This window comes from Parambassis ranga, chromosome 7 (assembly GCF_900634625.1).
Source record: "Parambassis ranga chromosome 7, fParRan2.1, whole genome shotgun sequence".
Lineage (NCBI taxonomy): Eukaryota > Metazoa > Chordata > Actinopteri > Ambassidae > Parambassis > Parambassis ranga.
In genome coordinates this window covers 9,917,034-9,938,723 of record NC_041028.1, presented here as the reverse complement: position 1 = coordinate 9,938,723, position 21,690 = coordinate 9,917,034, and the positions used below count along the sequence as shown (strand labels likewise).

Below are 21,690 nucleotides of genomic sequence, written 5' to 3'. Positions count from 1 at the left end.
AAGCCTTTCCACATAAGGCACGTTTCCTGCTGCAAGAGCATTAGTGAGGTCAGACACTATTGAGTGCCAAAGCCAGACCTACTGCTCCAGTTAATTGGGTAAATTAGGTTTAAGTTAAAATGTTCCACACCAAAAGCTTTAACAGTGGATCACGCTTTGTTTATAAGGGCACTGATGCTGAAACATCAACCATGGAAGCATTCTATTTGTCCAAAGAAATGATCTTTGCATTCTGCAGCAGTGAGTTTTTGTTGCAAGATGGTAGGCCCCAAACTAAAGAGAAACAAAGAATTTGTAATATTTTAAGTTCACAAATTGTAGTAATCAGGTAAAACGTACATGCATCATGGCACAGAGACTGCATGCTAACCTGTTAGCTTCAGGCTGCATGTACCCCACGCCTAATACCACTTTGAACCACTAGATGAGACTTGCATACAGGCTGCTCCCAGTCCTACAAAGAGGAGGAAAGTCACAATTACAAATATATTGTTTGTAAAATCTCTGTTGTGTCAACAGGAAGTTGTCTAGAAAACCAGCGGAAGCAGACGTGCGTAATTGGACGCTGCCATTTTTATTATTTACTTCCGGGTACCAACAGAGGCGCACCTTTATTACGTCATCGAAAACAAAAAAAACCCAAAATAAAAAAAGTAACCCACAACTAACCTACACGAAGAACAAACCTGTTGAATAATACGTAGCTTGCTGCGGGTACCCGGCGTCTGGTCGTCGGTTCTGCTTGATGTCGGAGGTATAGGGGACAATATAGACTAACCCCAGCAGGGTAAACGCACCTGTCCAGGCTATGCTCTAATGTTTGTTCTCTGGACACTAAATTGGAGAGTTTGCGACTTCTCTATTCAGTTCACCGGCACGGAGATGCAGCTCAGTGAGGTAAGGATTGTTTAAACTAACTTTGCTAACTTGTTCTTTCTTATTCCGTTGAAGTAGTTAGTGTGTCGCTATATAAAATGGAATATTTGTTCATAAATAGTCTTTTTACTGCTTACTCATAGGTTTCAATAGTCAGCAGTGTCTTTCCTAAAACAGTGCAGGCCTACCTGATGCTCTCTACACTCTGCATGCTTTAGAGGTTGATGTTCAGACAAAGAAAACATTTTGGTTTTATTTATCATACTTTAGCTGAACTAGCCCTCTAGTTTGGAGTATAAACAGACCTATAAGGGGATTGGTTTTGTTGTTGATTTTTCTACAACAGTATCCACTCTAAAAACAACACAATGTCGCCCTCTGTTGGTGGCACTTTCAATAACATGCAGGAAAAAAACAGTAGACAAAAGTGTTACTTAAATGTTTTTTTTTTAATTCATCCCCTCCTTCACATGTGCTATTGACAAAAGATGCACCTTGTACACATCATTACCATCAGACACTGTTGGATATCAATTATCTTGTTGACTTGTCAGAAACCATGAGAAATGTTGACATCATCGGTAGGCCAGACAGCTTGTTTAGTAGTTGGAGGTGGGTACCGCGTAACATTCAGTGCATTTATTGCATCGAAAAGCATACATAGAAATGATAGTGCAATTATACCCCAACATAACTGAGGAGATATCTTGATAGTCTCAGCTAGTGTCTCATTGATGCTAAACTTTGTATTGCATACAGAATTTGGGCAAGTGAACGCAATAGGAAATTATAAGTGTAGAAAATTGTGCTTTGGACATCCAAAGAATTATCCACCTGTAGAAATTTCCTGCAATTAAAAATTGAGCAAATTGGAGCTGATGTTCTGTATATCGAAAGAAGGTACTGTGCTCTTTGTGTTTCTTCGAGTAGAAGTTATGTATCTCAATCTTGGTCTTTCAGAAATGAATGTGGGTGTCAGTGGAAGAAATCTTTATGTTGGTCTTAATTATGCAGTGCGTCATTCTAAAAAGAGAGAACATTACATAATAACACATGCTTTCTGAGGCGCTGGATATAGAAGCTTGTACTGTTACTTAAACTTGCTGTTTCTGTGCAATATGATAATATAATATCTGCATATTTCATATACAGTATTTACAGTTAAACCTTGATAATGCATATGTGACTGTTTATGTAAGTCATGATGTTGAGTGAGCAGCTTGTGTGCGGATGGTCCTAAAAAGCCCTTCTGATGAAATACAATATGTCATGCACATACATTAAATTATTTACATGTTGCTGAATTACATGATACAAGCAGCTGAACTAATGTGAGACTTTTAAGCGCTTACTGAGATGCATACAAATTTGTGTGAGACATAAATGGAAGCAAAAAAACAGACAACTGGTGGCTGTGCAAACTTTTGAAGTTGTAAATATTAATTGATCTATGTGAATGCATAAGTGATGGTCATCCTGTAGTTCATCACTCTGTGATGTACTAACATACAGAGTTCACTCTCCACACCTTCATAAGCCTGTGGTGCTCAAATATATGTAAATATAATAAAATAAACTACCAGGCTTATTAGGAAGGAGCACTGGACAATCTGTTGATGTGCTCAGAGGCCTTAATGTCTCAGTCCCTCCACCACCAAGTAGCAGTGAAGACTGAAATGCAAGACCACATGTAGCTTATGGTGATGGAGACAACATGGAGGAATGTATCAATGGTTCTCTTTTATAACTGTTGAAGAGCACTTTTGATTTATGTCCCTTATGTGGAGTGACCCACACATCTGATAAACATGTTATTTTTTTTGTTAGATCATATTGTGCCAGAAAGAAAAATTCAATTAATTTCTTTTTCTTCTTGTAATTGTCAGTAATTCTTCCTAAGCCAGTTAACCAGCATTAATACATTCACAGCTGTGACAGATGCATATAGACCACGTGCATGTCTGTGCTTGTCATACATGGGTTTTGCATCACTGTTGCATACAGATATGCAGTGAACTATACTGTGAGCCAAGATATGAATATAGATTGTAGTATAGGTAGTTGCTGTAAATAGAATGTGTCATTTAAAAGGCTACTGGATAAACAAGGATGAATAAAGAAAGAAGACAGTTCCTACTTGGTGACACCATTATGAGGGATGCAGTTGTGCCTTTGAGAAAACATTTGGTAAACATTTGGAATGACAGCTTGCAGAAAGCTGTATGGAAGACATACAGAATTGATTTTGTGTCACTCTCTGTACTCTTTGGCCAGTCAGGGGAGGCGAGGTGGAGCTGTCAGACATAAAACCCCTGGTGCCCTGCATTGGTTACATGTATGGATGTTACGCTGACAGCTGTGCTACAGTACTGTAACTTCAGTGTGTCTACAATGAGAGCTGAATCAGCCCATGTGTGTGTCTTGGACAGCCTCTTCTGTGTGTATTACATACGGACTAGCTCAGCTGTGTTAGGAGGGGGATCTGACTTCCAGTGAGAAAGCAGAGAGGTGAAAATAATTTTAAAGTCAGGATGGGAGGAAGACTGAGGGAAGAGGGGGACAGGTTGTGAACAGTGACTGCACTGTTGTACTGGTTTTTGTTGCCAGTGTGTGCAGCTGTAGAAAGCGGCCCTGAGTTGTCGCGTGACTGTGGGAGCAGGGAGCTCTTGCCGAGGGGGCAGCAGTGAGGCAGAGGCTCGTCTGTCTGTTGCAGTGCTGACCTTGTCTGCCTCCTCCTGCTCCTCTCCCTCGTTTCTTCTCTTCCTCCAGCTCACCAGCCTCCTGCGCTTTCTCTCACACTCTCTCTTGGGGGGACTCTTGCTCCCTTCTTTGCCTCAGGTGTGGCTGGAGAAGGTGGTGGCTGGCTTTGGAGAGATGAGGGCTGCTGCTGCCCCCTGGTGGCGCCCTGGTCCCTGTGCTCTATTACTTCCTTGCCTGACCCCAGCCGACAGCACAGGCTGTTCCTGTGGGGGTGGGTTAGACCGTTATCAGAAATGAGAAGCAAAAGGTTATCAGTTAGAAAAGAAAAAGACTTTTTTCTCTCACCTTTGTCTGCGCTAGTGATCATTCTATTAACTCTTGAGTCTCAGAAAACTAGAAAGGACACATAAGACAGAAAAAACAATTAATAATGGAGCCAAAATAAATCAGCTGTGTGTTCTTTGTCTTCTTACCTGTTGGCTGGAGTTAGCTGAAGGTGGAGTGACCACGCTTTGGTCCAATAAGGGGTTAACTGGAGCAGAACAGGGGAGATGTGTAGCACGCCAGTAAATTTCCAGGTACTCTGCAAGGTGGTCACATGCATCTTCCAGCTGATTCTCATCCAGAATCACATCAAACATCTCCTGAGGAGCCAAAGACCAGAAAATTATTATTGTTAATTAGTTAAAATGAGTTAAAATAATTGTTATTGTTATGTTTTCTTAGCATTTTGAGTGACGTACAGGAGGACACTGAGCTAGCTTGTCCCCTGCCATCATCTGGACGTTGAGGTGTTTACTTTGGGACTTTCCACGAGATTTAATGAGCCTCTGAAGAACCTATACGATAAAAAAAAAACATTGTAAAGGTTATAAAAAAATTTAAAAATTAATTTTCATAGATTTCTTTTTTGTTTTGTGATACAAAGTGTGTGCACCATGACCCAGTCATGGTGCACACACTGGAAGACTGGAAGTTCAAGCAACATATACTGCATCAGTTCACCTTTTGCTTTAGTACTTAATTCACACAGTCAACATTTATAGGGACAAAACATGAAAATGAAAGAACTGCACTTCACTTTAGGCGAGGAGACTTTGACGTAGACGATGATGGGGGCCAGGGAGGTTTTGAGGAGCTGTGCTGGGTGGTTGATAGTGTCTGCATCTAGGACAACTAGCTGAAGAGACTTGGCCAGCTCAAAGATCCTCTCTATCTCACTCTGGACCTCCGCTGTAAGCAAACCAAATGCAGGCAGGGAGTTGTGTGAGCCAGTTTAGTTTTTGAGATTAAACAGAAAATGCGTCTATTCTTAGTAGGCATTATTCTTTATTTAGCAGCCACAGATCAAAGACTACGTTTTCATCACTCACCCAGACTGGAGCGAGTGTTGGATCTCTCCATTATGGCCTTCTTGTTCAGCACCGAGCGCTTTGCCAGCGACAGATCAGCAGTCACCCGTGTAATAGAGATCCTACAGAAGAAACGTCTTATCACATCACATCCACAACTGTTCCATTTCAAAGGATGAGATGAACTTGTACTCTGTTGGAGCTAAAAATAAGTCAACATCATCATGTGTCCTATCGACCATGAAACGTGATAGGCAGAATCCCATGAGTAGCTCTGCAGCTCAGGCAGTGTTACTGTACACTGGGCTGCATCTGTCAGGAGCAATGCAGACAGCCAAACCCACCTGCCATCAAATCTGTGCTTCAGGAAGTCAAACAAGGCTTTCTGCATCATGTCTGTTACCTAGGAGACAGATGTGAAGGACGAGAGGAGAGAGGGTTTGTAAAATATGTGTACATACTTACATTATTTCCTTTATGATTCACTCAGATTTGTGCTGACCTACTTACTATTTTAAGGATTATATATAGACATCACAGTGAAGCTATACACATCTATGCACATACATTTATCAATTTACATTATTTATTGTAACCATTGTAGTTCATTTGTATGTATTGTATGTGTTGTAAGTTTAGACTGCCCACCCACCCATCTCAGCTCCACTCACATGCCACGTCTTTGCCCAATTTTTGGATTAGCAGGCGGTAAGGAGGAATCAGGTGCTGCCAAGATGGTGACAGCCTTCAGGGCTTTGCATAAAAACTAATGACTGATGGGTCGTTCATACTGTCTCTGTTTTATGTCGTATTCCACAAGATGGGATGTAAGTGGGTCAGGTGTATTTAAAATACCATGAGGAACTGTGTGATGTTGGCAGTCGTGCTTGCTTGCATATGATTGCATGTGTTCTGTATGGATGAAGCAAGCAGTCTCTTGTCATTTAGTTGTAAAAACAATGCATGGCTTTTGGAATAGAGGAGGAAGCACACAGTGGTGTTGACTAGCACAATGTAACAGAGAGATGAAAAGACAGCGAGAGGATGCGGAAAGTGCAACTGAAAAAAAAGGACAGACACAAAGCATGGAGGAAAAGAATGGGAGGGATAGAGAGAAGGAGCAGGCTGGCTTTCACCACTGGAGCATCCTCAAAGCACATCACCAGAGCAATGCATAAATATTTTACACAGCCACACACACACATACGCGCACACATAGAAAACAAATGGCTTGGCACACAGCCTGCATAGTCACAGAGGAGGAAGGCAGGCAGAGAGAAAATGTTGAAGCAGAGACACGCTGTACAATTACATGCTTCACATTTCAGCATAGTCATTTGAAACTGAAAATAATTGAGTTTAACAGCAGTGTGTTTTCATATGTGTGTGTGTGTCTCTGTGTGTGTGTATTAGAGTGTAAGAAAATAATGTTCAGTGGTTGTTATTATAAAAGGGCATACATGCAATTTTGTACCACTGAAATGGATCTAAGATGGCTGTTTGTGTGCACTGTAATTTCATCAGGATGTGACTGTGATGTTTAGTACAAGTGTTAATGGGATAATGGAGGAAAGCCATGCAAGTCCAAGTGGATCAGAAAAGACAGTCCAGATTAAACTGGAACAAAGACAGTCCAGAGAAGAAGAGCTGAGACTGAGCTCAAACAAACTCACTCTAATAACAAGTCGCTTCTTTTTTACTGATTACATATTTTTAAAATAATCTCATCAAAGTGTTTAAAAGGCTTCAAGTAATGATAAATTCCCCTTTCAAATTACAATAATTGTTCTTACTTACAATTAATAGCAGCAGTCATGCTATACAGCAGCTCTTTGGCACAGCAGGGCTTTTAGCTAAATGCTTATGTCAGCACACTAATATGCTCACAATAACAATGCCAGTTTGCTAATTAAATACAAATTACAGCAGAGGCAAATGGGGAAAGTCATTAGTTTTCCAGCTATTTGGTCACAAATCTGTCCTGAACAAATTTAGATTTGAGTCTGTCAAGCAGAGACATGAAGACTTAACCAGAGGAGAACGTGTCAAAGCAATCCATCCACAGCAACATCCTCACTGAACGCTGTGGTTCCACTCCAGGAAATGTCAGCAGATCAACAAAATTTCATCATAAATATCTGAAAGATTTTACAGAATTTGTCCTGTAGATGTTGAGATTTGTATTCATGGACTGACCAGCAGACCTGTTTAGCTAACCATGAAGCTTTGTGGAATTGATTAAAAATAGGAAAAACTTAAAAATAAATGTTTTATTATATTCTTTTACAGTCTCTCCTATTTTAAGAGGATTATTCTCGAGGCAGCAAGGAGTATATCTATACTGTTACTTCAAATTTCACATTTTCTTGATGCTGTCGAATAACGAAAGGTCAAGTAAAACTTAGGTCATCATCGTGCATCCTTTGTGACATCCTCCAGCTCTTTACTCTGAACACAAAACAAGAAGGTGCAGAGAGAATTGAAACCAAATGAAGAGTGGGGTACTGACTGCTGACTCACCTCATAGCCTTTCAATGAAGGGCCCACCAACACCACTGGCCTCATAGAAGGAACCACATCATACGGTGGAACATGTTCGGTCTGCACAGGCCACAAGCACCGACAGAGGGGGGAATTTATATGACAAACATTAATGACAGACATACAAGGATACAAAGATGTAGAGCAGCTTGTGTCCTGAAAAAGTATGTTGTGTTTTAATGATGGAAGCGTACCTGTTTCTGCTTCTGTTTGGCTTTTAGGATAAACAGATGGAACATTAAGAAAATAATAATAAGAAAGCTGTGGCAACAAACTATTGACTCATTGAAATGAATGATTTTAAATATTAGTCTAATCTATTAAGAGAGAGTTTTCAAACACTAACTACATCTGAGAAAAAGTGACAGTCCAGGATTAGTCTCCTGTATGCAGATCTAACCATGTGATAGCATGCAGTCCCATCAGACAGGCTCAACAGCAGGGCTCCTTCAGTCCCACTTACCCGCAGATGGAGGGGTGGACCTCCAGCCTCCGGATGAAGCGTTTGCTCCTTTCCTGTGGAGCAACATAATGCAAAGCTTCATTATGCGTGAATCTCCTGAGGGTGCAATGTAGAGAGAAGAACTTCCACAAAACACAAAACAAACAAGTTGTGTCTAAAAAAAGTTTTCAAAGAGTGTGTGAGAGCAGAAGCCTGTGAAAACAGGGCAACAGACAGGTAGTGAGGGCGGAAATATGGAGAGGTGTCATAATGAAGAGATCGCTCAGAGCTGTGTGACCTCTGACCTTGCTGCTGCTTTCTGCTCTTGTTTAATCCTCATGGCCTCTAGTTTCACTGGGCTCGGGATAAAAGTGATGTCTGCCCCTTCCTTCACCAGCCGACCGATCCACCAGTCATTGTTGTATTTCTGTGTTATAGCAAAATGCTTGTTTTTAAAGGTACACTACACATGGAACAAAATGTAATGTTCATTACAAATGGATTATTGTTATTGGCCAATGTAAAAATCTTAGTGTCTCACCTCTTTTATGTGCAGAAAGTCTTTGGTTTCAAAGTTAATTGCAGCACCTTGGACTGGACAATCTTCATCAAGAGCCCCACAGTAACTCACATTGGTTCTAACTGCAAATGCTACTGGTTTAGACTGTGGACAGACAAATATAAATGATACAGTTGGCTTGATAAGTGTTTTCCCCACAAAAAAAGCTTGCTTCTTTCTATGAGCCTATGAATGGATTAAATCTGCGCATTCTAAAGTGATCTTTCAGTATTACAAGGACTGAAGTGAAATAACCATTGACCTTTGACCTTCGGGCTCTCACCTTGGCTCTCTCCAGCTGCAGCTGAGCCTGGCGCTCGGCTTCACGCCGAGACGCCTCCTGGTCCTCCTCCAGGGACAGGTCGGAATCAGAGGGTCGACTTGTGTATGAATCGGCTGAACCCTGAAGGAAGGAAGGATGAGAGAATTAAATGTTAGCGCCCTATCAGAGAGGAAGTACGTCCTTGGAACAGCTGTTTAGAATTAGTCATGATGTTGACTTGGATGCACCTCCTAACAAGATCATTGACATCTCCCTCTGTGTCTCCTATGTCTTCCCTCTTGTTCACCGGTGTCTGCACCTGCCTGTCCTTTCCTGCAGCTTTCCAAAGCAGCGCTCTCTGGGGAACACGTGCGTGAGTACTGCAACACTAACAACCAGCGCACTCTTGTTGTCTCTTTATCCAGCCAGCCAGGCACACCATATGCTGGAAAACGCTGTGTTACTGAGCATACTGATTATATCAGTGATACAATAATAACTCTAGTATGTTCTGTATCAGCGTGTAAATGTGTATATTAATGAAGCTCAATGATAAATGAACAGATTTGATTCTTCGGAGTGAACACAGTTTGAATTCCAATGAAATTCAGCATTAATGTTATAGTTTAAGAGACTTCTAGTGTACCAGTTGTAGGGGTTTAAAATTAAACAGAGCACACAAATTGCTGCAATGGCACAGACAAACACATTCATATTCTTAGTACAATTCTTACTCCAGAGGAAGGGCTTAAATGTCAACCATCAACGGAACAACACAGAAACAACAGAAGTGTCCTCTTTCCATGAAACAGAGTGTAATGGATACAATTAAAGTGTAGCACAGATATACAACCTGCCATTCTTTTTACGTAATATGTAAATAAACCCTCACCTCAAAGACCCTGCACTTGTCCTCTCACTCCATCAGCAGCCTGCTCTTCCCCTGCGGCTACAGTCCCAGCTGGGTGTGAGGCTGGAACACACCTCACATACCAGGAGCACCCAAATAAGACGGCCAAATATAGCTCCACAACGTCATCCTTCTTTTACCCTTTTTTTCTTCTCCCACCTGTCTCCTCCTCTCTTTTCTCCTCCCTCCTCCCCACCAGCTTCATCACTTTTCCCCTTGCTCCCAAAAGCTGTTCCAGCTGAATCCAGTGCAGAGTTTGTTGATATGATTTGAATATCAAAGCGTGCCTGAGGTGGCACAGAATCTGAAGAGTCTAAGAAACAAAACCCAATTAAAGCACATGAAGGTCTGCAGATTGTAAAAATATGCCAAAATACAGACTGGAACTCATTACACACTATCCTAACATTGTCCTTGTCTATATTGATGGCATCTTATTGTCCTTGTATTGTTTTGACCCGATGAATACTGTACAGCAGCTGCAGCAGCAGCAGCAGCGCACTGTTCCCTCTGTATAGATTTCCAGAGATTTTTGCTGTTTTCCTTTGTATGGAGCATTTACATGCAGATTCAGACAGACTCACACCTGCATCTCAACACATCTTCACACATCGACTGTCATTGACTACATAAATAAGAGATCTCGTCATGTGGGGGAAAAGTAGTGTGCTATAAAATCCAGCTTTTATCCAGGCAGAAGGCAGGGGCAGGTGTTGTAAATCACTTTTGTTTTTACTGGGATCAGTCAGCCATTAAGACTATTAGATTAGAATGGAGAAATCATAGCTCAGGTTTATACACACTTTAATCCTATTAAACACATTTTACAGGGAAAACATCTGCAGCAACCTTCTTTTACACAGATGTGGCTCAGCAACAGATTCCTGAATATATCAGACAGGCTTGTTTCATGGCAACATAAATGCATCTTTCTGCAGTGGTGGTTCGTGGATTTGCATCAGCTCTTGTTTATAGTTACTTCTAAGCACTGGTTGAGTGGATTGACTCAACACTGCCTGTTTCCTCTTTCATTAATATAAAATAGCTAGTTAATACATAATTCTTCCACACATTGGTTTTTATCTGGTTTTTGAGTTAGTGTAAATACAAGCTTTGCTATCAATGAACTACTGCGAAACAATCCATTGCTTTTGGTAGTGGCTGCTGTAGGCCTTTATACTCAGTAAAAAAACTTTGTATTTTATGGCAAAAATCAAGCCACATCATCAAAAACATATTCCACCACACTGCACTTAGAGTGCAGCACAGACAACCTCACCCTGCCTCACTCTGCTCACCACACAATACAGGGATCAATAGTGGAATCTAATATAATCACAGACACACTGGTCTCACTGTTGGAGCAGTAACAAAGTGTGTTCCAGCCTATTCTGTTTTCTGTCTTGACTTTTAGAACGCTCAAGATGCAGCTTCCTCAAAATGTCGAAACAAAGAGTGTAATCAGAAATCCCTCATATGCTGGAAGTCCTATTAGAGACTGAAACATGAGATAATGACACTGCAGCAGTTGTGGGTTCTCACCAGCAGAGGGAAGCATGCACATTAACAAAAACAAACCAGCTGTAAATGAGACTTTCAATGATATAGATTCAAGGATTAGTCATCAGTATATCCGTTACATTCATGTTTCAGCTAAAATGAACAGGATTCATTCAGTTATTCCGCATGTGTTTAGTTCACAGTGGACTTGATTAAATGGCTGTTACATAACTACAGTAAACAGTATGAAACTCAAAATGGAAATAGACCCTCAAGTATGGGCTCAAGTACAATATTCTAAAGAAGGAATGACTCATTAAAGGGCAAATGATGTAACAAGTCAACATGTAGATGCTATTCAACAAATGGGCCACCCAGTCAGCTCTAATTCTTCAGTGCAGAGTAATGCAAAGTGAACTGAACAGAGTTGAGATAAATATCTAAACTGCATGTGCAGCACAGTGTGCCCTAAGAAGGTGAGAAGAAGGAGGGAAGAAAAAAGAGGACAAGTAAGGAGGGGGGGGCTGCCAAAGTGAACCAGAATAGACTTCTGCTGAGACAAAAGTGAGAGGGAGGGAGAAGAAAACAACACAGAGATGTCTGAAATGAGACAGACAGGGGCACTCATGAGGGAGTTTACATGCAGAGCGGATAAAAACAAAGAGGGTGAACATTATCAGCGTACCTTATTACAGATGAGTCCTGTAGCACTCGAGTCGGAGGCAGACATGATTCTGCTGCCAGCGCTCCCTTTCCCCCCATCGCACAGAAAAAAGCGGAACCCTCCTCCCTTCAGCCCATGCTTACAGGAGGGAGAGAGAGGGAGGCGCGCTCAGCCTTAAGTGCTTCACAACCGATGCTGCGCTGCCTCAACAGTCATTTCCTATACAAAATTGATGCCCTGACTGCAGCACTGTTGTGTACACGCCTGCATACTGGTAGTGTATGGTGGGTTTTGAAACAGACTCTCCTCTATAAATAAGACTGGCATGCTATGTATTAATGCCAATGACAAAGCAAGGAAATGCAGAGAAACTGTCATTCCTCTTATTATCTCCAAAAATACAAATATAATCAACTAAAAGAAATCTGGTCTGGAACACATAAGGTGTAAGGCTGAATAAGAATAAAACAGGTGAATGATGAGAGGGAAACGGGAAAAGGAGAAGAGCAGGGGAGGGCAGGGCTGTGCCCGTCTGCCCTGCACCATCCTCCTGACAGGAAGGTGATGCATGAGCCTACAGAACAGAAATGCAGGGGTGAGTCAGCAAGCAGCCATCTAGAGTCCATCAGATGTCTTAATAAGCTAGTGAAGAGGACTCCGTTATAGGAGACAGCCTTATTGTTCCTGGCAAGCCAGGACCGCACTCCTGCTCTTCAGGTCGCCCCAGGCACCGAGAACCCTACTTTGGGGTCCATTATGATGGCAGCATGTGCTCATGCTCTCTCTCACCCTCATTCAGCTTTGCGGCTGCTTAAGAATTAAGTGCACTCTACCAAGGCTTTTAGCAAAAAATGTCTCAGGGCTATATTTCTGTGTGGCTTTTTTAAAATTAAAGGAAAGCAAGCACACAAACACACACATACAGAGACACACACACATTTTTGCAGTTATTGCAACAACTCTCAGATGCCTCTGCAGAGCAGATATGGCGGCCATATTTTCATCATTAGTGCTGTGCATGAAGCATCCTTTGAGGAAACAGTAGCAGCAGAGGCAGAGATGGGGGCAATGAAAACAGAACAGACAACAAAATGAACAAACGCAGATAGAACTTAGATAATGTTTTAAAATATGTTTTCTGTCATTTGTTTTGCAATGCCACTTCTTCAAGATGTTTATCTTCAATTAATCAGACACAAGATTAAGCGATAAAAAACAAAAAAGTTGGGTGATTAGGATAATAGAACAAGAGATTAACAGGACAAATTTTTGTCATTTTTTGCTGTTCAGTTGTTCTAAATATAACTCTCCTCCTCTCCTTACCCCCACCACCACCCATTGCAGACTGGGGGTGTGCAGTGGGGAGAAGACACAGTGGAGGATTGTCAAAGTTCACTGAGTTTTGATGAATTCCCTCAAGAAAGAACAAAGCAGATTTGAGACTGGCTCAGCTACATTCACTGACGCCAGATAGCCCATCTGAATGTGAACTAAGTGCCTGTATGGAAAACTCTGATGGAGACAGGTCTCTAATCAGCCAACAGCATCTACATTCAACTGGCTCTGCAGTGAATGTGGACTTTGGTGAGATTCAAGTTAAACAAACCTGAATTTGATGCTTGTTTTAATGACGTACACTAACTCTCATCAAGGCGTGGACTGAGGTGCTGCCAAGGCAGCGATAGCAGGACGCCTCCCACACTGAGCTTAAAAACTACTTTTCATTTCAGCAATCAACCATAAGCATAACTCAGCCAGTTTAATGTAGATTAAACAATACAGTAACTAAACACGTCTCAAACTAAAATCTGACTTTGTAAAAAAAAGGCAACCTTTCAGTACATGACAGCATGTTTTGAGGTACTAAGATTTAATACTCAGCCTTTTTTTCTTTGCTGAGCACTGCAAACCCATCCAGGTCAACCTTGCCATTGTTCTCAAAGCAAGTGAGTAGTTCTGCACCTACTGCAATCAAGTAACTCATGAAAGAGCACTTCAGAGAATACTGAAATCAGAGATCTCTTCCAGTAAGTTTTGGAGATTTAAACACGGGACTTTTGTCCATATCTGTGTGCAGCAGGAGCTGAGGCAGCATTACAGGCAGAGGTGGATCATTCAGAGGGAAGTGCAACCAGAGTAGGCCAGAGTGGATCAATATGAGAGCCACCCAGATTGATACTCCATACTGTCCTTAGCAGCTGCACCCTTCGCCTCTAATGTTACCTCAGGATACTTTCTTTCTATCTGTATGACCCTTCTGTCTATAACTAAGCACTTCCAAGTCAAATCAGGGCCTGTGACACATGGCTCTGTTCTCTCCAGAGATACCAAGTTCTCACAATGACTCCAGCCTTCATGGAGACTAAAGAGCAGAACATCTTATAGTAGCCAACTGCTCAGAGAGGTCCTACTAATGCAGTGATAAAAAGGCATATATCATCATGGACAGTGATGTGCACAGTGAAACAGGAATACAGTGAAGCAAGTTTTGACCAGGAGGCACATTCTTTTATCCATGCTGTCAACCTTGCTTTGCTGGCTACGCTGTGCATACTTAGGCTTTCATCCCCCTGGGGATCCCTCAACCTGACTTCACCAAACTGCTTCAAAGTACAGAGAGGCTGGAGCTAACCCACATAGAGCTGTGTACCTACAGTGCAGCGCAGGATTGCACATTGCTGCATCCTTCATTAAATCAGATGTGTGTGTTAGAGGCTGACCTGATTTAGGCTCGAGGTTTGAGTTGGACCTAATTGGTACGTCTTTGACTAGTGGGCTGAGCTAACTGAGGGAATGACAGACTTATCAATATGTAATGGTGCCCTACATATTCACACACATCCCAGCCTAACATCGAAACAGTGGTTTCCTTGCAGGTCAAAGCTTTTTAATGACATGATATGGTGTCGGTATATAAAAATAAAACTGCTTTGTGAGTATAAATGACAGATGTTACAGTTTTTAAAAACAGATGTTGGGGAAATGGATAGATGTCCTAGATTAGACCAGTTGTGTGCATATATGTGAGGGCATACATTCATGTCTGCATGTCTATTTTCTTGTCTTTTTAGTAAGTTAAACAAGGCACAGTTTCTAAATGAGAACTCATAGAAGCTGGAAACTGGAATCTTTGGCCTTTTCAACATTGCTGGTTCATCAAATTTAATCAAGGCATTACACACTGATGCACTAACAAACACCCACATACGCATGCACGCACACAAACACACAAAGCACTTCGCTCCTCACGGGACAGGCTTTTAGTGCTCTGTCTCATGCAGTATTTAATTGACCCTACACAGGAAGCCTAGCAGTCCCAAATGCACTCCTTCCCCCCACCGACAGCATGAACGCCTGTGAGTATGCTCACAGCTTCCCCACCGCTGTCACACAACTGCACTAAATGCCATTTTCTGCTTTGGTGCAACTCAAGACTTTCCACAGAAATGTCAGTGCTAGGGTGAGGAATTAGGATATACATCAGATGTGTTAAAAATGAATGCCTGCATGTCTCAAACTTTCAGTCGAATTAGAAGAAACGAAAGATTTTCCCACTTCAACAAAGTAAAGCTATATCTAATAACAGCATCTTATCGGGTACTCTTCAAATAGCATATGCAGACATATAGTTGGGTTTTATAGCAGCTATCAGAGATCAGACGTAGAGGAGATAGCGGCGTACTTACTCAGATGGAGGTAGGAGAGCACACTCCCCGTCTCTCTTGCTCGCTCTCTCTGCTAGGCAGTCATGGTGTGCTCTCTCTCTTGGGTAACAGTGAAGTGTACTGTAGCGTGCTTGTAAGCAGTCTATCCCTCTCCCTTTTTTACACCCCCCCTCACCCCCTCCTCCTCTCCTATTCTCCACCACTCTCAGAACACTACCCTTTGCTACGTCAGTAAGGCTCTCCGCATATCATCCTTCCCTTCCCACCCTTTCTCTTCCCTCCATCTCTACCTCGACTGTCCAATGGCACTCGGTGTCGCAAGCGCATGCTGAGTTCATTCAGGTCTCTGGTCGACTGGTGTTGTGTTTAAGATAACCCCTGTTGTTCTTTGTAAGATCACAAGATACCAACCATTGAGATAAAATGCAAGCAAAGATAACTCCACTCAGAATTATTAAAACTGATTATAAAGCCATCCATGAACACTAAAATGGACTGATTTTCACCAGCTCTAAAAATGCCTGAATGTTGACATGACGAACAAAAGACAAAGATGGATGTTCTCGATGGTGGCCATACCATTGCACCAGTTTCTGCTGTGAAAAAACTGACTTTATTTGGCTGAAATCTAGCTTCTTCCCCATTGTCTTCACGATCAAACGTATGATGCCAGGTGCAGAGATGATGTTTTAATCATAAAATAAAAAAATCAACATTAGGGTGTTAGTGTTGAATTAGAGTGAAGTAATTGTTTTTACTCAAACCATGCAAAATTGACCCAGAAGAAGTGCTACACACAAGACAGACAAAACAGACAGGGCAGGGGGAACATCCACTATTTCAACAGTCCTTTCACACACTCTTTGAACCGCTGTGGATTTCAGCATGTCAAAAGGCAAAAGTTTAGCGACAGGAGAAAGTCCAGTGTTGGGATATGGAAGCTGGATGTTAGACATGTGGAGGCATCCCTAGCGTCGCCCTTTGTTCACTGAGTGTGTTCTGTAGATGTCATGGCTGGCTGTGCTCTGACAGCAGCTCAGCTGCAGAATATTTGTGTGACGGAGGTGTAAAGACGGGACTGTAGAGTTTTTCTTCTTGTTACTGTGCAAACCAACCAATCATCTCAAAAAACGAAGGGTCTGTCTGCTCCATGTGGTAATTGTGCTCAAAATGGTTTGCTTGAGAAAAAACATGCATTTTAAAACCAGCTAGTCTGATACCATAAAACCATGACTATGGGTGATGTGAGGATCTCTAGCAAGGCTGAGATTCATAATTCATAGGATAGGTTGCAGGAAACAGTGAGGCAGAGGAGAAAAAAAGAGGGAGAGAGGGATGGAGGAGGCATCTATTTGAATTCTGCAGAAGATGTGAATAAAATATGAATGAATGAAGGTTGGGAAGTTTAACTTCACTGTGTTTTGCACTGAGCAGAGAAAAAAAGCGAGGGGGCAGCTTTAGGAGCTGCACCCAAGCATTGAGTGCAGATGTCTGTCAGTCTGTCCCATATGAAGCGCCTCTGTGGGCAGAGCTGCTGCTGCTGCTGGTGCATTATGGATGAGGGGCTATTTTAAGGCACTGGGGATGCTGCGTTTTGATTTTTGAGTGGAGGGAGATGACACCTGGCTGCTGCCAAATCCTTTCATAAGGTTGGTACCGTGTTTGGTGGGTTCAAACATACAGGTAAAGGCTGTGTTTTAACACAGACCTGATCCCTGTTTGAAGTGTATACAGCAAGAGGAGGGAGGGGGTAAACAGACAAGTGAATGTCATCAGGCAGTGCTTCATAGACACAGACAGTGTTCATCGTGTAGCAGAGAGCTCACATGCATACATGTCACGTCTTACATAATCTGTGCTGTAGATGTTATTTGAGCTGTCCTGTGCTTGTAAATACTGTAATACAGAAACAAAATTATGCTTATGCAGTCATTGCAAATAAAACTAATTTCCTGCCATACATTTTGACATATTAAATTTGCATTAACATATGATGGTGTAAATGACAAATGCATTATGCTGCATTGCAAAAGTGGATTTTGAAGGGCACATTTATATGAGCTCTCCACACTATAGATCAATACAGCTGATATATTTAAAACTCTGTAACTATGTTCAAACTTACCCAAATTAAATACCACAAACTGCAGGTCATATTTTTAGCTATAAAACTTGTCTCAGTGTGATGCTTGAGAGACTTTTAGCACTTCAGCATGAGTCTCTATATTACACAGAGACTGACTGGACCCCCTGCCAGTTTGCCTACCAGACACACACTGAAGCAAAAAATGATCTTTTCCCTTCTCCCTGTTGGTTATCTGGCAGCATGGCTGAAATCTTGACTTTTCCATCACCTTTAACACAGTCCAGACCCTCTGGGTGGGAAACAAGTTCCTAGAGATGCAGATGGATGCCCTGATGGTGTCCAATGATGATGGATTATCTCAACAGTTTGAACATTTGTGTTCAATCTGTCAGCATATCTAAAGAAATAAAACCTCAAGGAAAGAATAATGTGACAGGGCATCTTCTCGTTAAAAAACACCAGACTAGTCAAGTCTTTAAAACAAAGAAAATAGAAAAATAAGACTTCATGACAGATGGATTATTATAATAGTAATACCATTATCTTTCATGTTTTACTTGCTAAGTGATTCAGTTATGAAGCAAGTTATTATTACACTGTATATTGCACTACATACACAGCTGTTGCATCATCAGTAGCTTCACATGGTGTTGCATTGTGAGAGAACTCACTAACTAACTGAAAGTGTAATTAACCAGTGAAGCAGAGTACAAGCTTTGTTGTGAGTTTTTATATCCTTGGCAGGAGTGTACAGAATGGTTTCTGTTCTAGAAACAAATGTTGGTGAACACTGCACACTAATTGTTCCTCTCTTGTTTATTGCTACATCTCACTAATCCATCTACATGATGATACATATATTTCTGCCAGATAATACAGATTTATCACAACCTCACATCTTATGTGCAGTTTCAAAGAAATAAACAATGTTATCACCCTCTGAGAGGATGTATGCTATTTTAGAATATTATTCCCTTATTACCTGTTAACAATGCCACAGTCCATCTGTTGCTCCAGCTGACCAGCTGTATTATTTTTTTATGCTGCTCAAATGGCCATCATGAACATTTAAAAGCCCGGCTCATCCGTCCCTAATTTCTGCTGGCAGACTGACAGTGCCAGTGCAAGATTCCCACTGAGGTCAGCGTGTCTAATTAAATTATTCCAACAAGGACCTGCGTCTACCTTCGCCGCCTATGTCTGAATTGTAATAAAGGCGGCGCAGGCAGCTTGCCTCTTTCTACAGCACAGACATCACTCAACCTAAAAAAAGAAGAAGGCAGTGAAAGCAGCCCACCTCGTTAAGCAGAAAGACGCTTGAATTGGTCAGGGACATCCGCAGTTGACGGGGATCTCGGTCAGCACAGCCCAACTTGGGTGAAAAAACGCCACTTTCATGTTACAGTGGAAGGCATCAACTAAAAGCACAGCACCGCGCCTCGTCCAAACATTTTCACAACCCCACGGGAGAACAGCTCCTCTGCCCACTCCACGCACACGTTTGGATGTGAAGCTGCGGCTGCATCCGCGCTGAGGAAATCTCCAGTTTGTGGATTCACGGCATGATCAATGACTGTACACAAAGTCATATAACGCACGGACACACGGATGGATAGATTACAGCTTTCATAATAAATTATGCAAGACGTGCACTTTTCGCACAGCCCAGTTACCCTCGTGGGATTTCTGCGGCTTCATGACGGATTTCTATTTTAGAATGAGGATCATATTATGAGTTTGGTTTCTGCCCATATGTGAGACTGTGTCCAACTCATTTATTTTGAGCTCCATCTGAATGTTTATGCTTTCATCTAAACACGTGTGTTCCCTCAAGCTCAATGTGCAGACTATACAGAATGATTTGTTGCTCAGCATGAAATTAATAAACTGAAGGGATGCGCTGTAATTCCAGATTTATATGCAGCCTCTATTAGATTATAGTGATAAGACTAAATCAAGAGGAAATGCGTTTTCTTTTCGCTTAACTCATGTGAAGCTCTGTTTCACGCTGTTTGTGGTCTCCAGCTGAAGTTGTCCATCCACGCAGAAAGCAAAGGACGCAGGTCTTCTCAGCTTTCACTGATCCAGCACTTTCGCCCCCCTACATCCTGTGAACGCCTTCTATTTACACAGGGCCAATCGACCGCTATAGTCAGGTAACTTATATATAGCCAGCCCCACCAATGTCATAAAAGACAGGAGGAAGTCATCACAGACACACCCTGCCACGGAGGGGGCGTCACAGACGGAAGCACACAGCTGCTGTTCTAATTCCCATTAACCTTGATTTAAGTCAAAAGTCCATGTCTTACTGTTCATTGGGCTGTTATCACTTGTAAATATGTTTTAATAACCAGTTGGTCAAATGCAGCATTGTGCGGTCTGTTATGTCTAAAGAACAGACTACTATATCATCTTATATCTGTAGTTTATTCGCTAGTCTGAGACATAATTTGATGTCTTTAGGCGCTAAACAGGATAATCATCCAACCATAGTCTTTATAATATCTGGAATGTTTCCTGACACAAAGTGCAGACCTGTGGTATGTTTACAAATCTCTGGAGAGTTTTTCCTCCTGGATCAGATCTGCTGTCATTCTTTTCATAACTGCTGCTTGTTCTGTCTACTTTTATTTTCTGTTGGTTAGATTCATGCCCCACTATAAGAAAACCCTTTCAGTTCCTCTTTTATTAACTTTTCCTAAAAAAACTGGAAGACACAGGTGTACCGCTTTGACCTCTGAACACCAGATTTTTCCTTCTACACTCAGCGGTCAGTTCAGTGTGTGTGTGTGTGTGTGTGTGTGTGTGTGTGTGTGTGTGTGTGTGTGTGTGTGTGTGTGTGTGTGTGTGTGTGTGTGTGTGTGTGTGTGTGTGAGAAGAGAGACACAGAGAGAAAGACCAATGGCACCAACTGCTGGCCAAGTAGTGTTATGTTATGTTTCTTCACTTGTAATTTATTTGTTCAGGAAAATGATCCAAATGGGGACATTTGCTTCTAGTGTCATCTGTGACCTTTTGTGCAACAATAACTGCTAATCAGTCGTCCAGAATGGCTTGGAGGATTTTTAATAATAATACTATGTAATATTGGGTAATTTCCCTGAATACATATGTGATGTCACGGTGAAATACTTGTGTTTCATTTGTTTTATTAGGTTCTAGTGTGCCACTTTCAGGACTTGTTGTGATATTTTGGGTCGTATTTATGCAAAAATATAGAAAACTTTCCAGTATATAATTGTATATGGGGCCACAGCTGCAGCAGTGTTAGGAAACACAGCTTTTCATTGATAAACAGCTGGTTGGAGCTGAGGAATGGGCACAGGGATTATTTGTGGTCTCAGTGTGAAGAATGTTGCATGAGGCCAATCTCTGCAGTGTCCAGGAAGAAAAAAACCCTGCACACAAAACAACACAACACGGTCAGAAAATAAGACAAGGAACTAAAAATAAATATTTCACATTAGATTAGATTCGATCAGACAGGGTCTGTGGTTGGTATAAGTCTGACATGGCCTCAGATACGTATAAATAGTAAGTTACTATAGAAAACTACCAAATGAAAAGATGACTCCAATTTTGACGAAGCTAGAATTTTTACATAACAATGAACCTGAATAACCAAGAACCTTTAAAGGAGACACATCATGAACTGGCCAAGACCTGAATCCAATCATCTAACAACAGTCTAACATTTTATTTAGATTTATTTAATACAAAGGAATAGACTACATTACTTTTTATAGTATGTTGTCTCTCAGACTGTCGGCTCCATAACATGAAGCTGCTCGACACATTGTTTGGTTTACGGTACTTGCTTACTTTTGCTTCAATGCGGGATGCCTGGATTCATATTTGAGTGACAGTGCCTTCATACTGATTCTCTACATGTGTAAAGACAAGTCTGTATAGGCTTATTGCATCAGTTTCTGATTGCTGGACAGATGAAACATAAAACATAGACATAAACTCCCCTTACTTTCTCACTGTTCCATGTAGTTTACAGTACTTTCCACAGTGTTGCACAGAAGCTTGTAATAATGTTTGTTTAGGTGTGTAGTTGTTTAAAAAGTTGAAAAGTCAACAGATTCTTTTGTGTAAACAGCAGACTTGCCTGACTGGTTTACAGA

The 21,690-nt window shown here is 41.6% G+C and overlaps 1 protein-coding gene across 1 annotated transcript; it reads right to left on the bottom strand.

The window, feature by feature from the left end:
- Window positions 1–1,753: 1,753 nt before the first annotated feature.
- On the bottom strand, window positions 1,754–18,948 carry cacnb3b (calcium channel, voltage-dependent, beta 3b). The gene is made up of 14 exons (XM_028409450.1): window positions 18,855–18,948; window positions 8,754–8,873; window positions 8,453–8,575; window positions 8,217–8,338; window positions 7,933–7,985; window positions 7,664–7,683; window positions 7,449–7,529; window positions 5,273–5,331; window positions 4,950–5,050; window positions 4,658–4,809; window positions 4,320–4,415; window positions 4,050–4,220; window positions 3,922–3,969; window positions 1,754–3,839 (listed from the first exon to the last, which is right to left on the bottom strand). The coding sequence occupies exons 1-13, from the start codon at window positions 18,891–18,893 to the stop codon at window positions 3,940–3,942; spliced, it is 1,167 nt and encodes a 388-aa protein (XP_028265251.1). The 5' UTR covers window positions 18,894–18,948; the 3' UTR covers window positions 1,754–3,839; window positions 3,922–3,939.
- Between the last annotated feature and the right edge of the window lie 2,742 nt (window positions 18,949–21,690).

What these genes read in the sequence shown, in the direction of transcription:
- cacnb3b (XM_028409450.1), bottom strand. Translation starts at nt 18,893, where the DNA reads ATGTCCCTGACCAATTCAAGCGTCTTTCTGCTTAACGAG. An exon ending in ACTTTCTGCACATAAAAGAG is followed by an intron (nt 8,339 to 8,452) that starts GTGAGACACTAA and finishes GCTATAACACAG; the next exon opens with AAATACAACAATGACTGGTG. An exon ending in CTTCATTGAAAGGCTATGAG is followed by an intron (nt 5,332 to 7,448) that starts GTGAGTCAGCAG and finishes TCTGTCTCCTAG; the next exon opens with GTAACAGACATGATGCAGAA.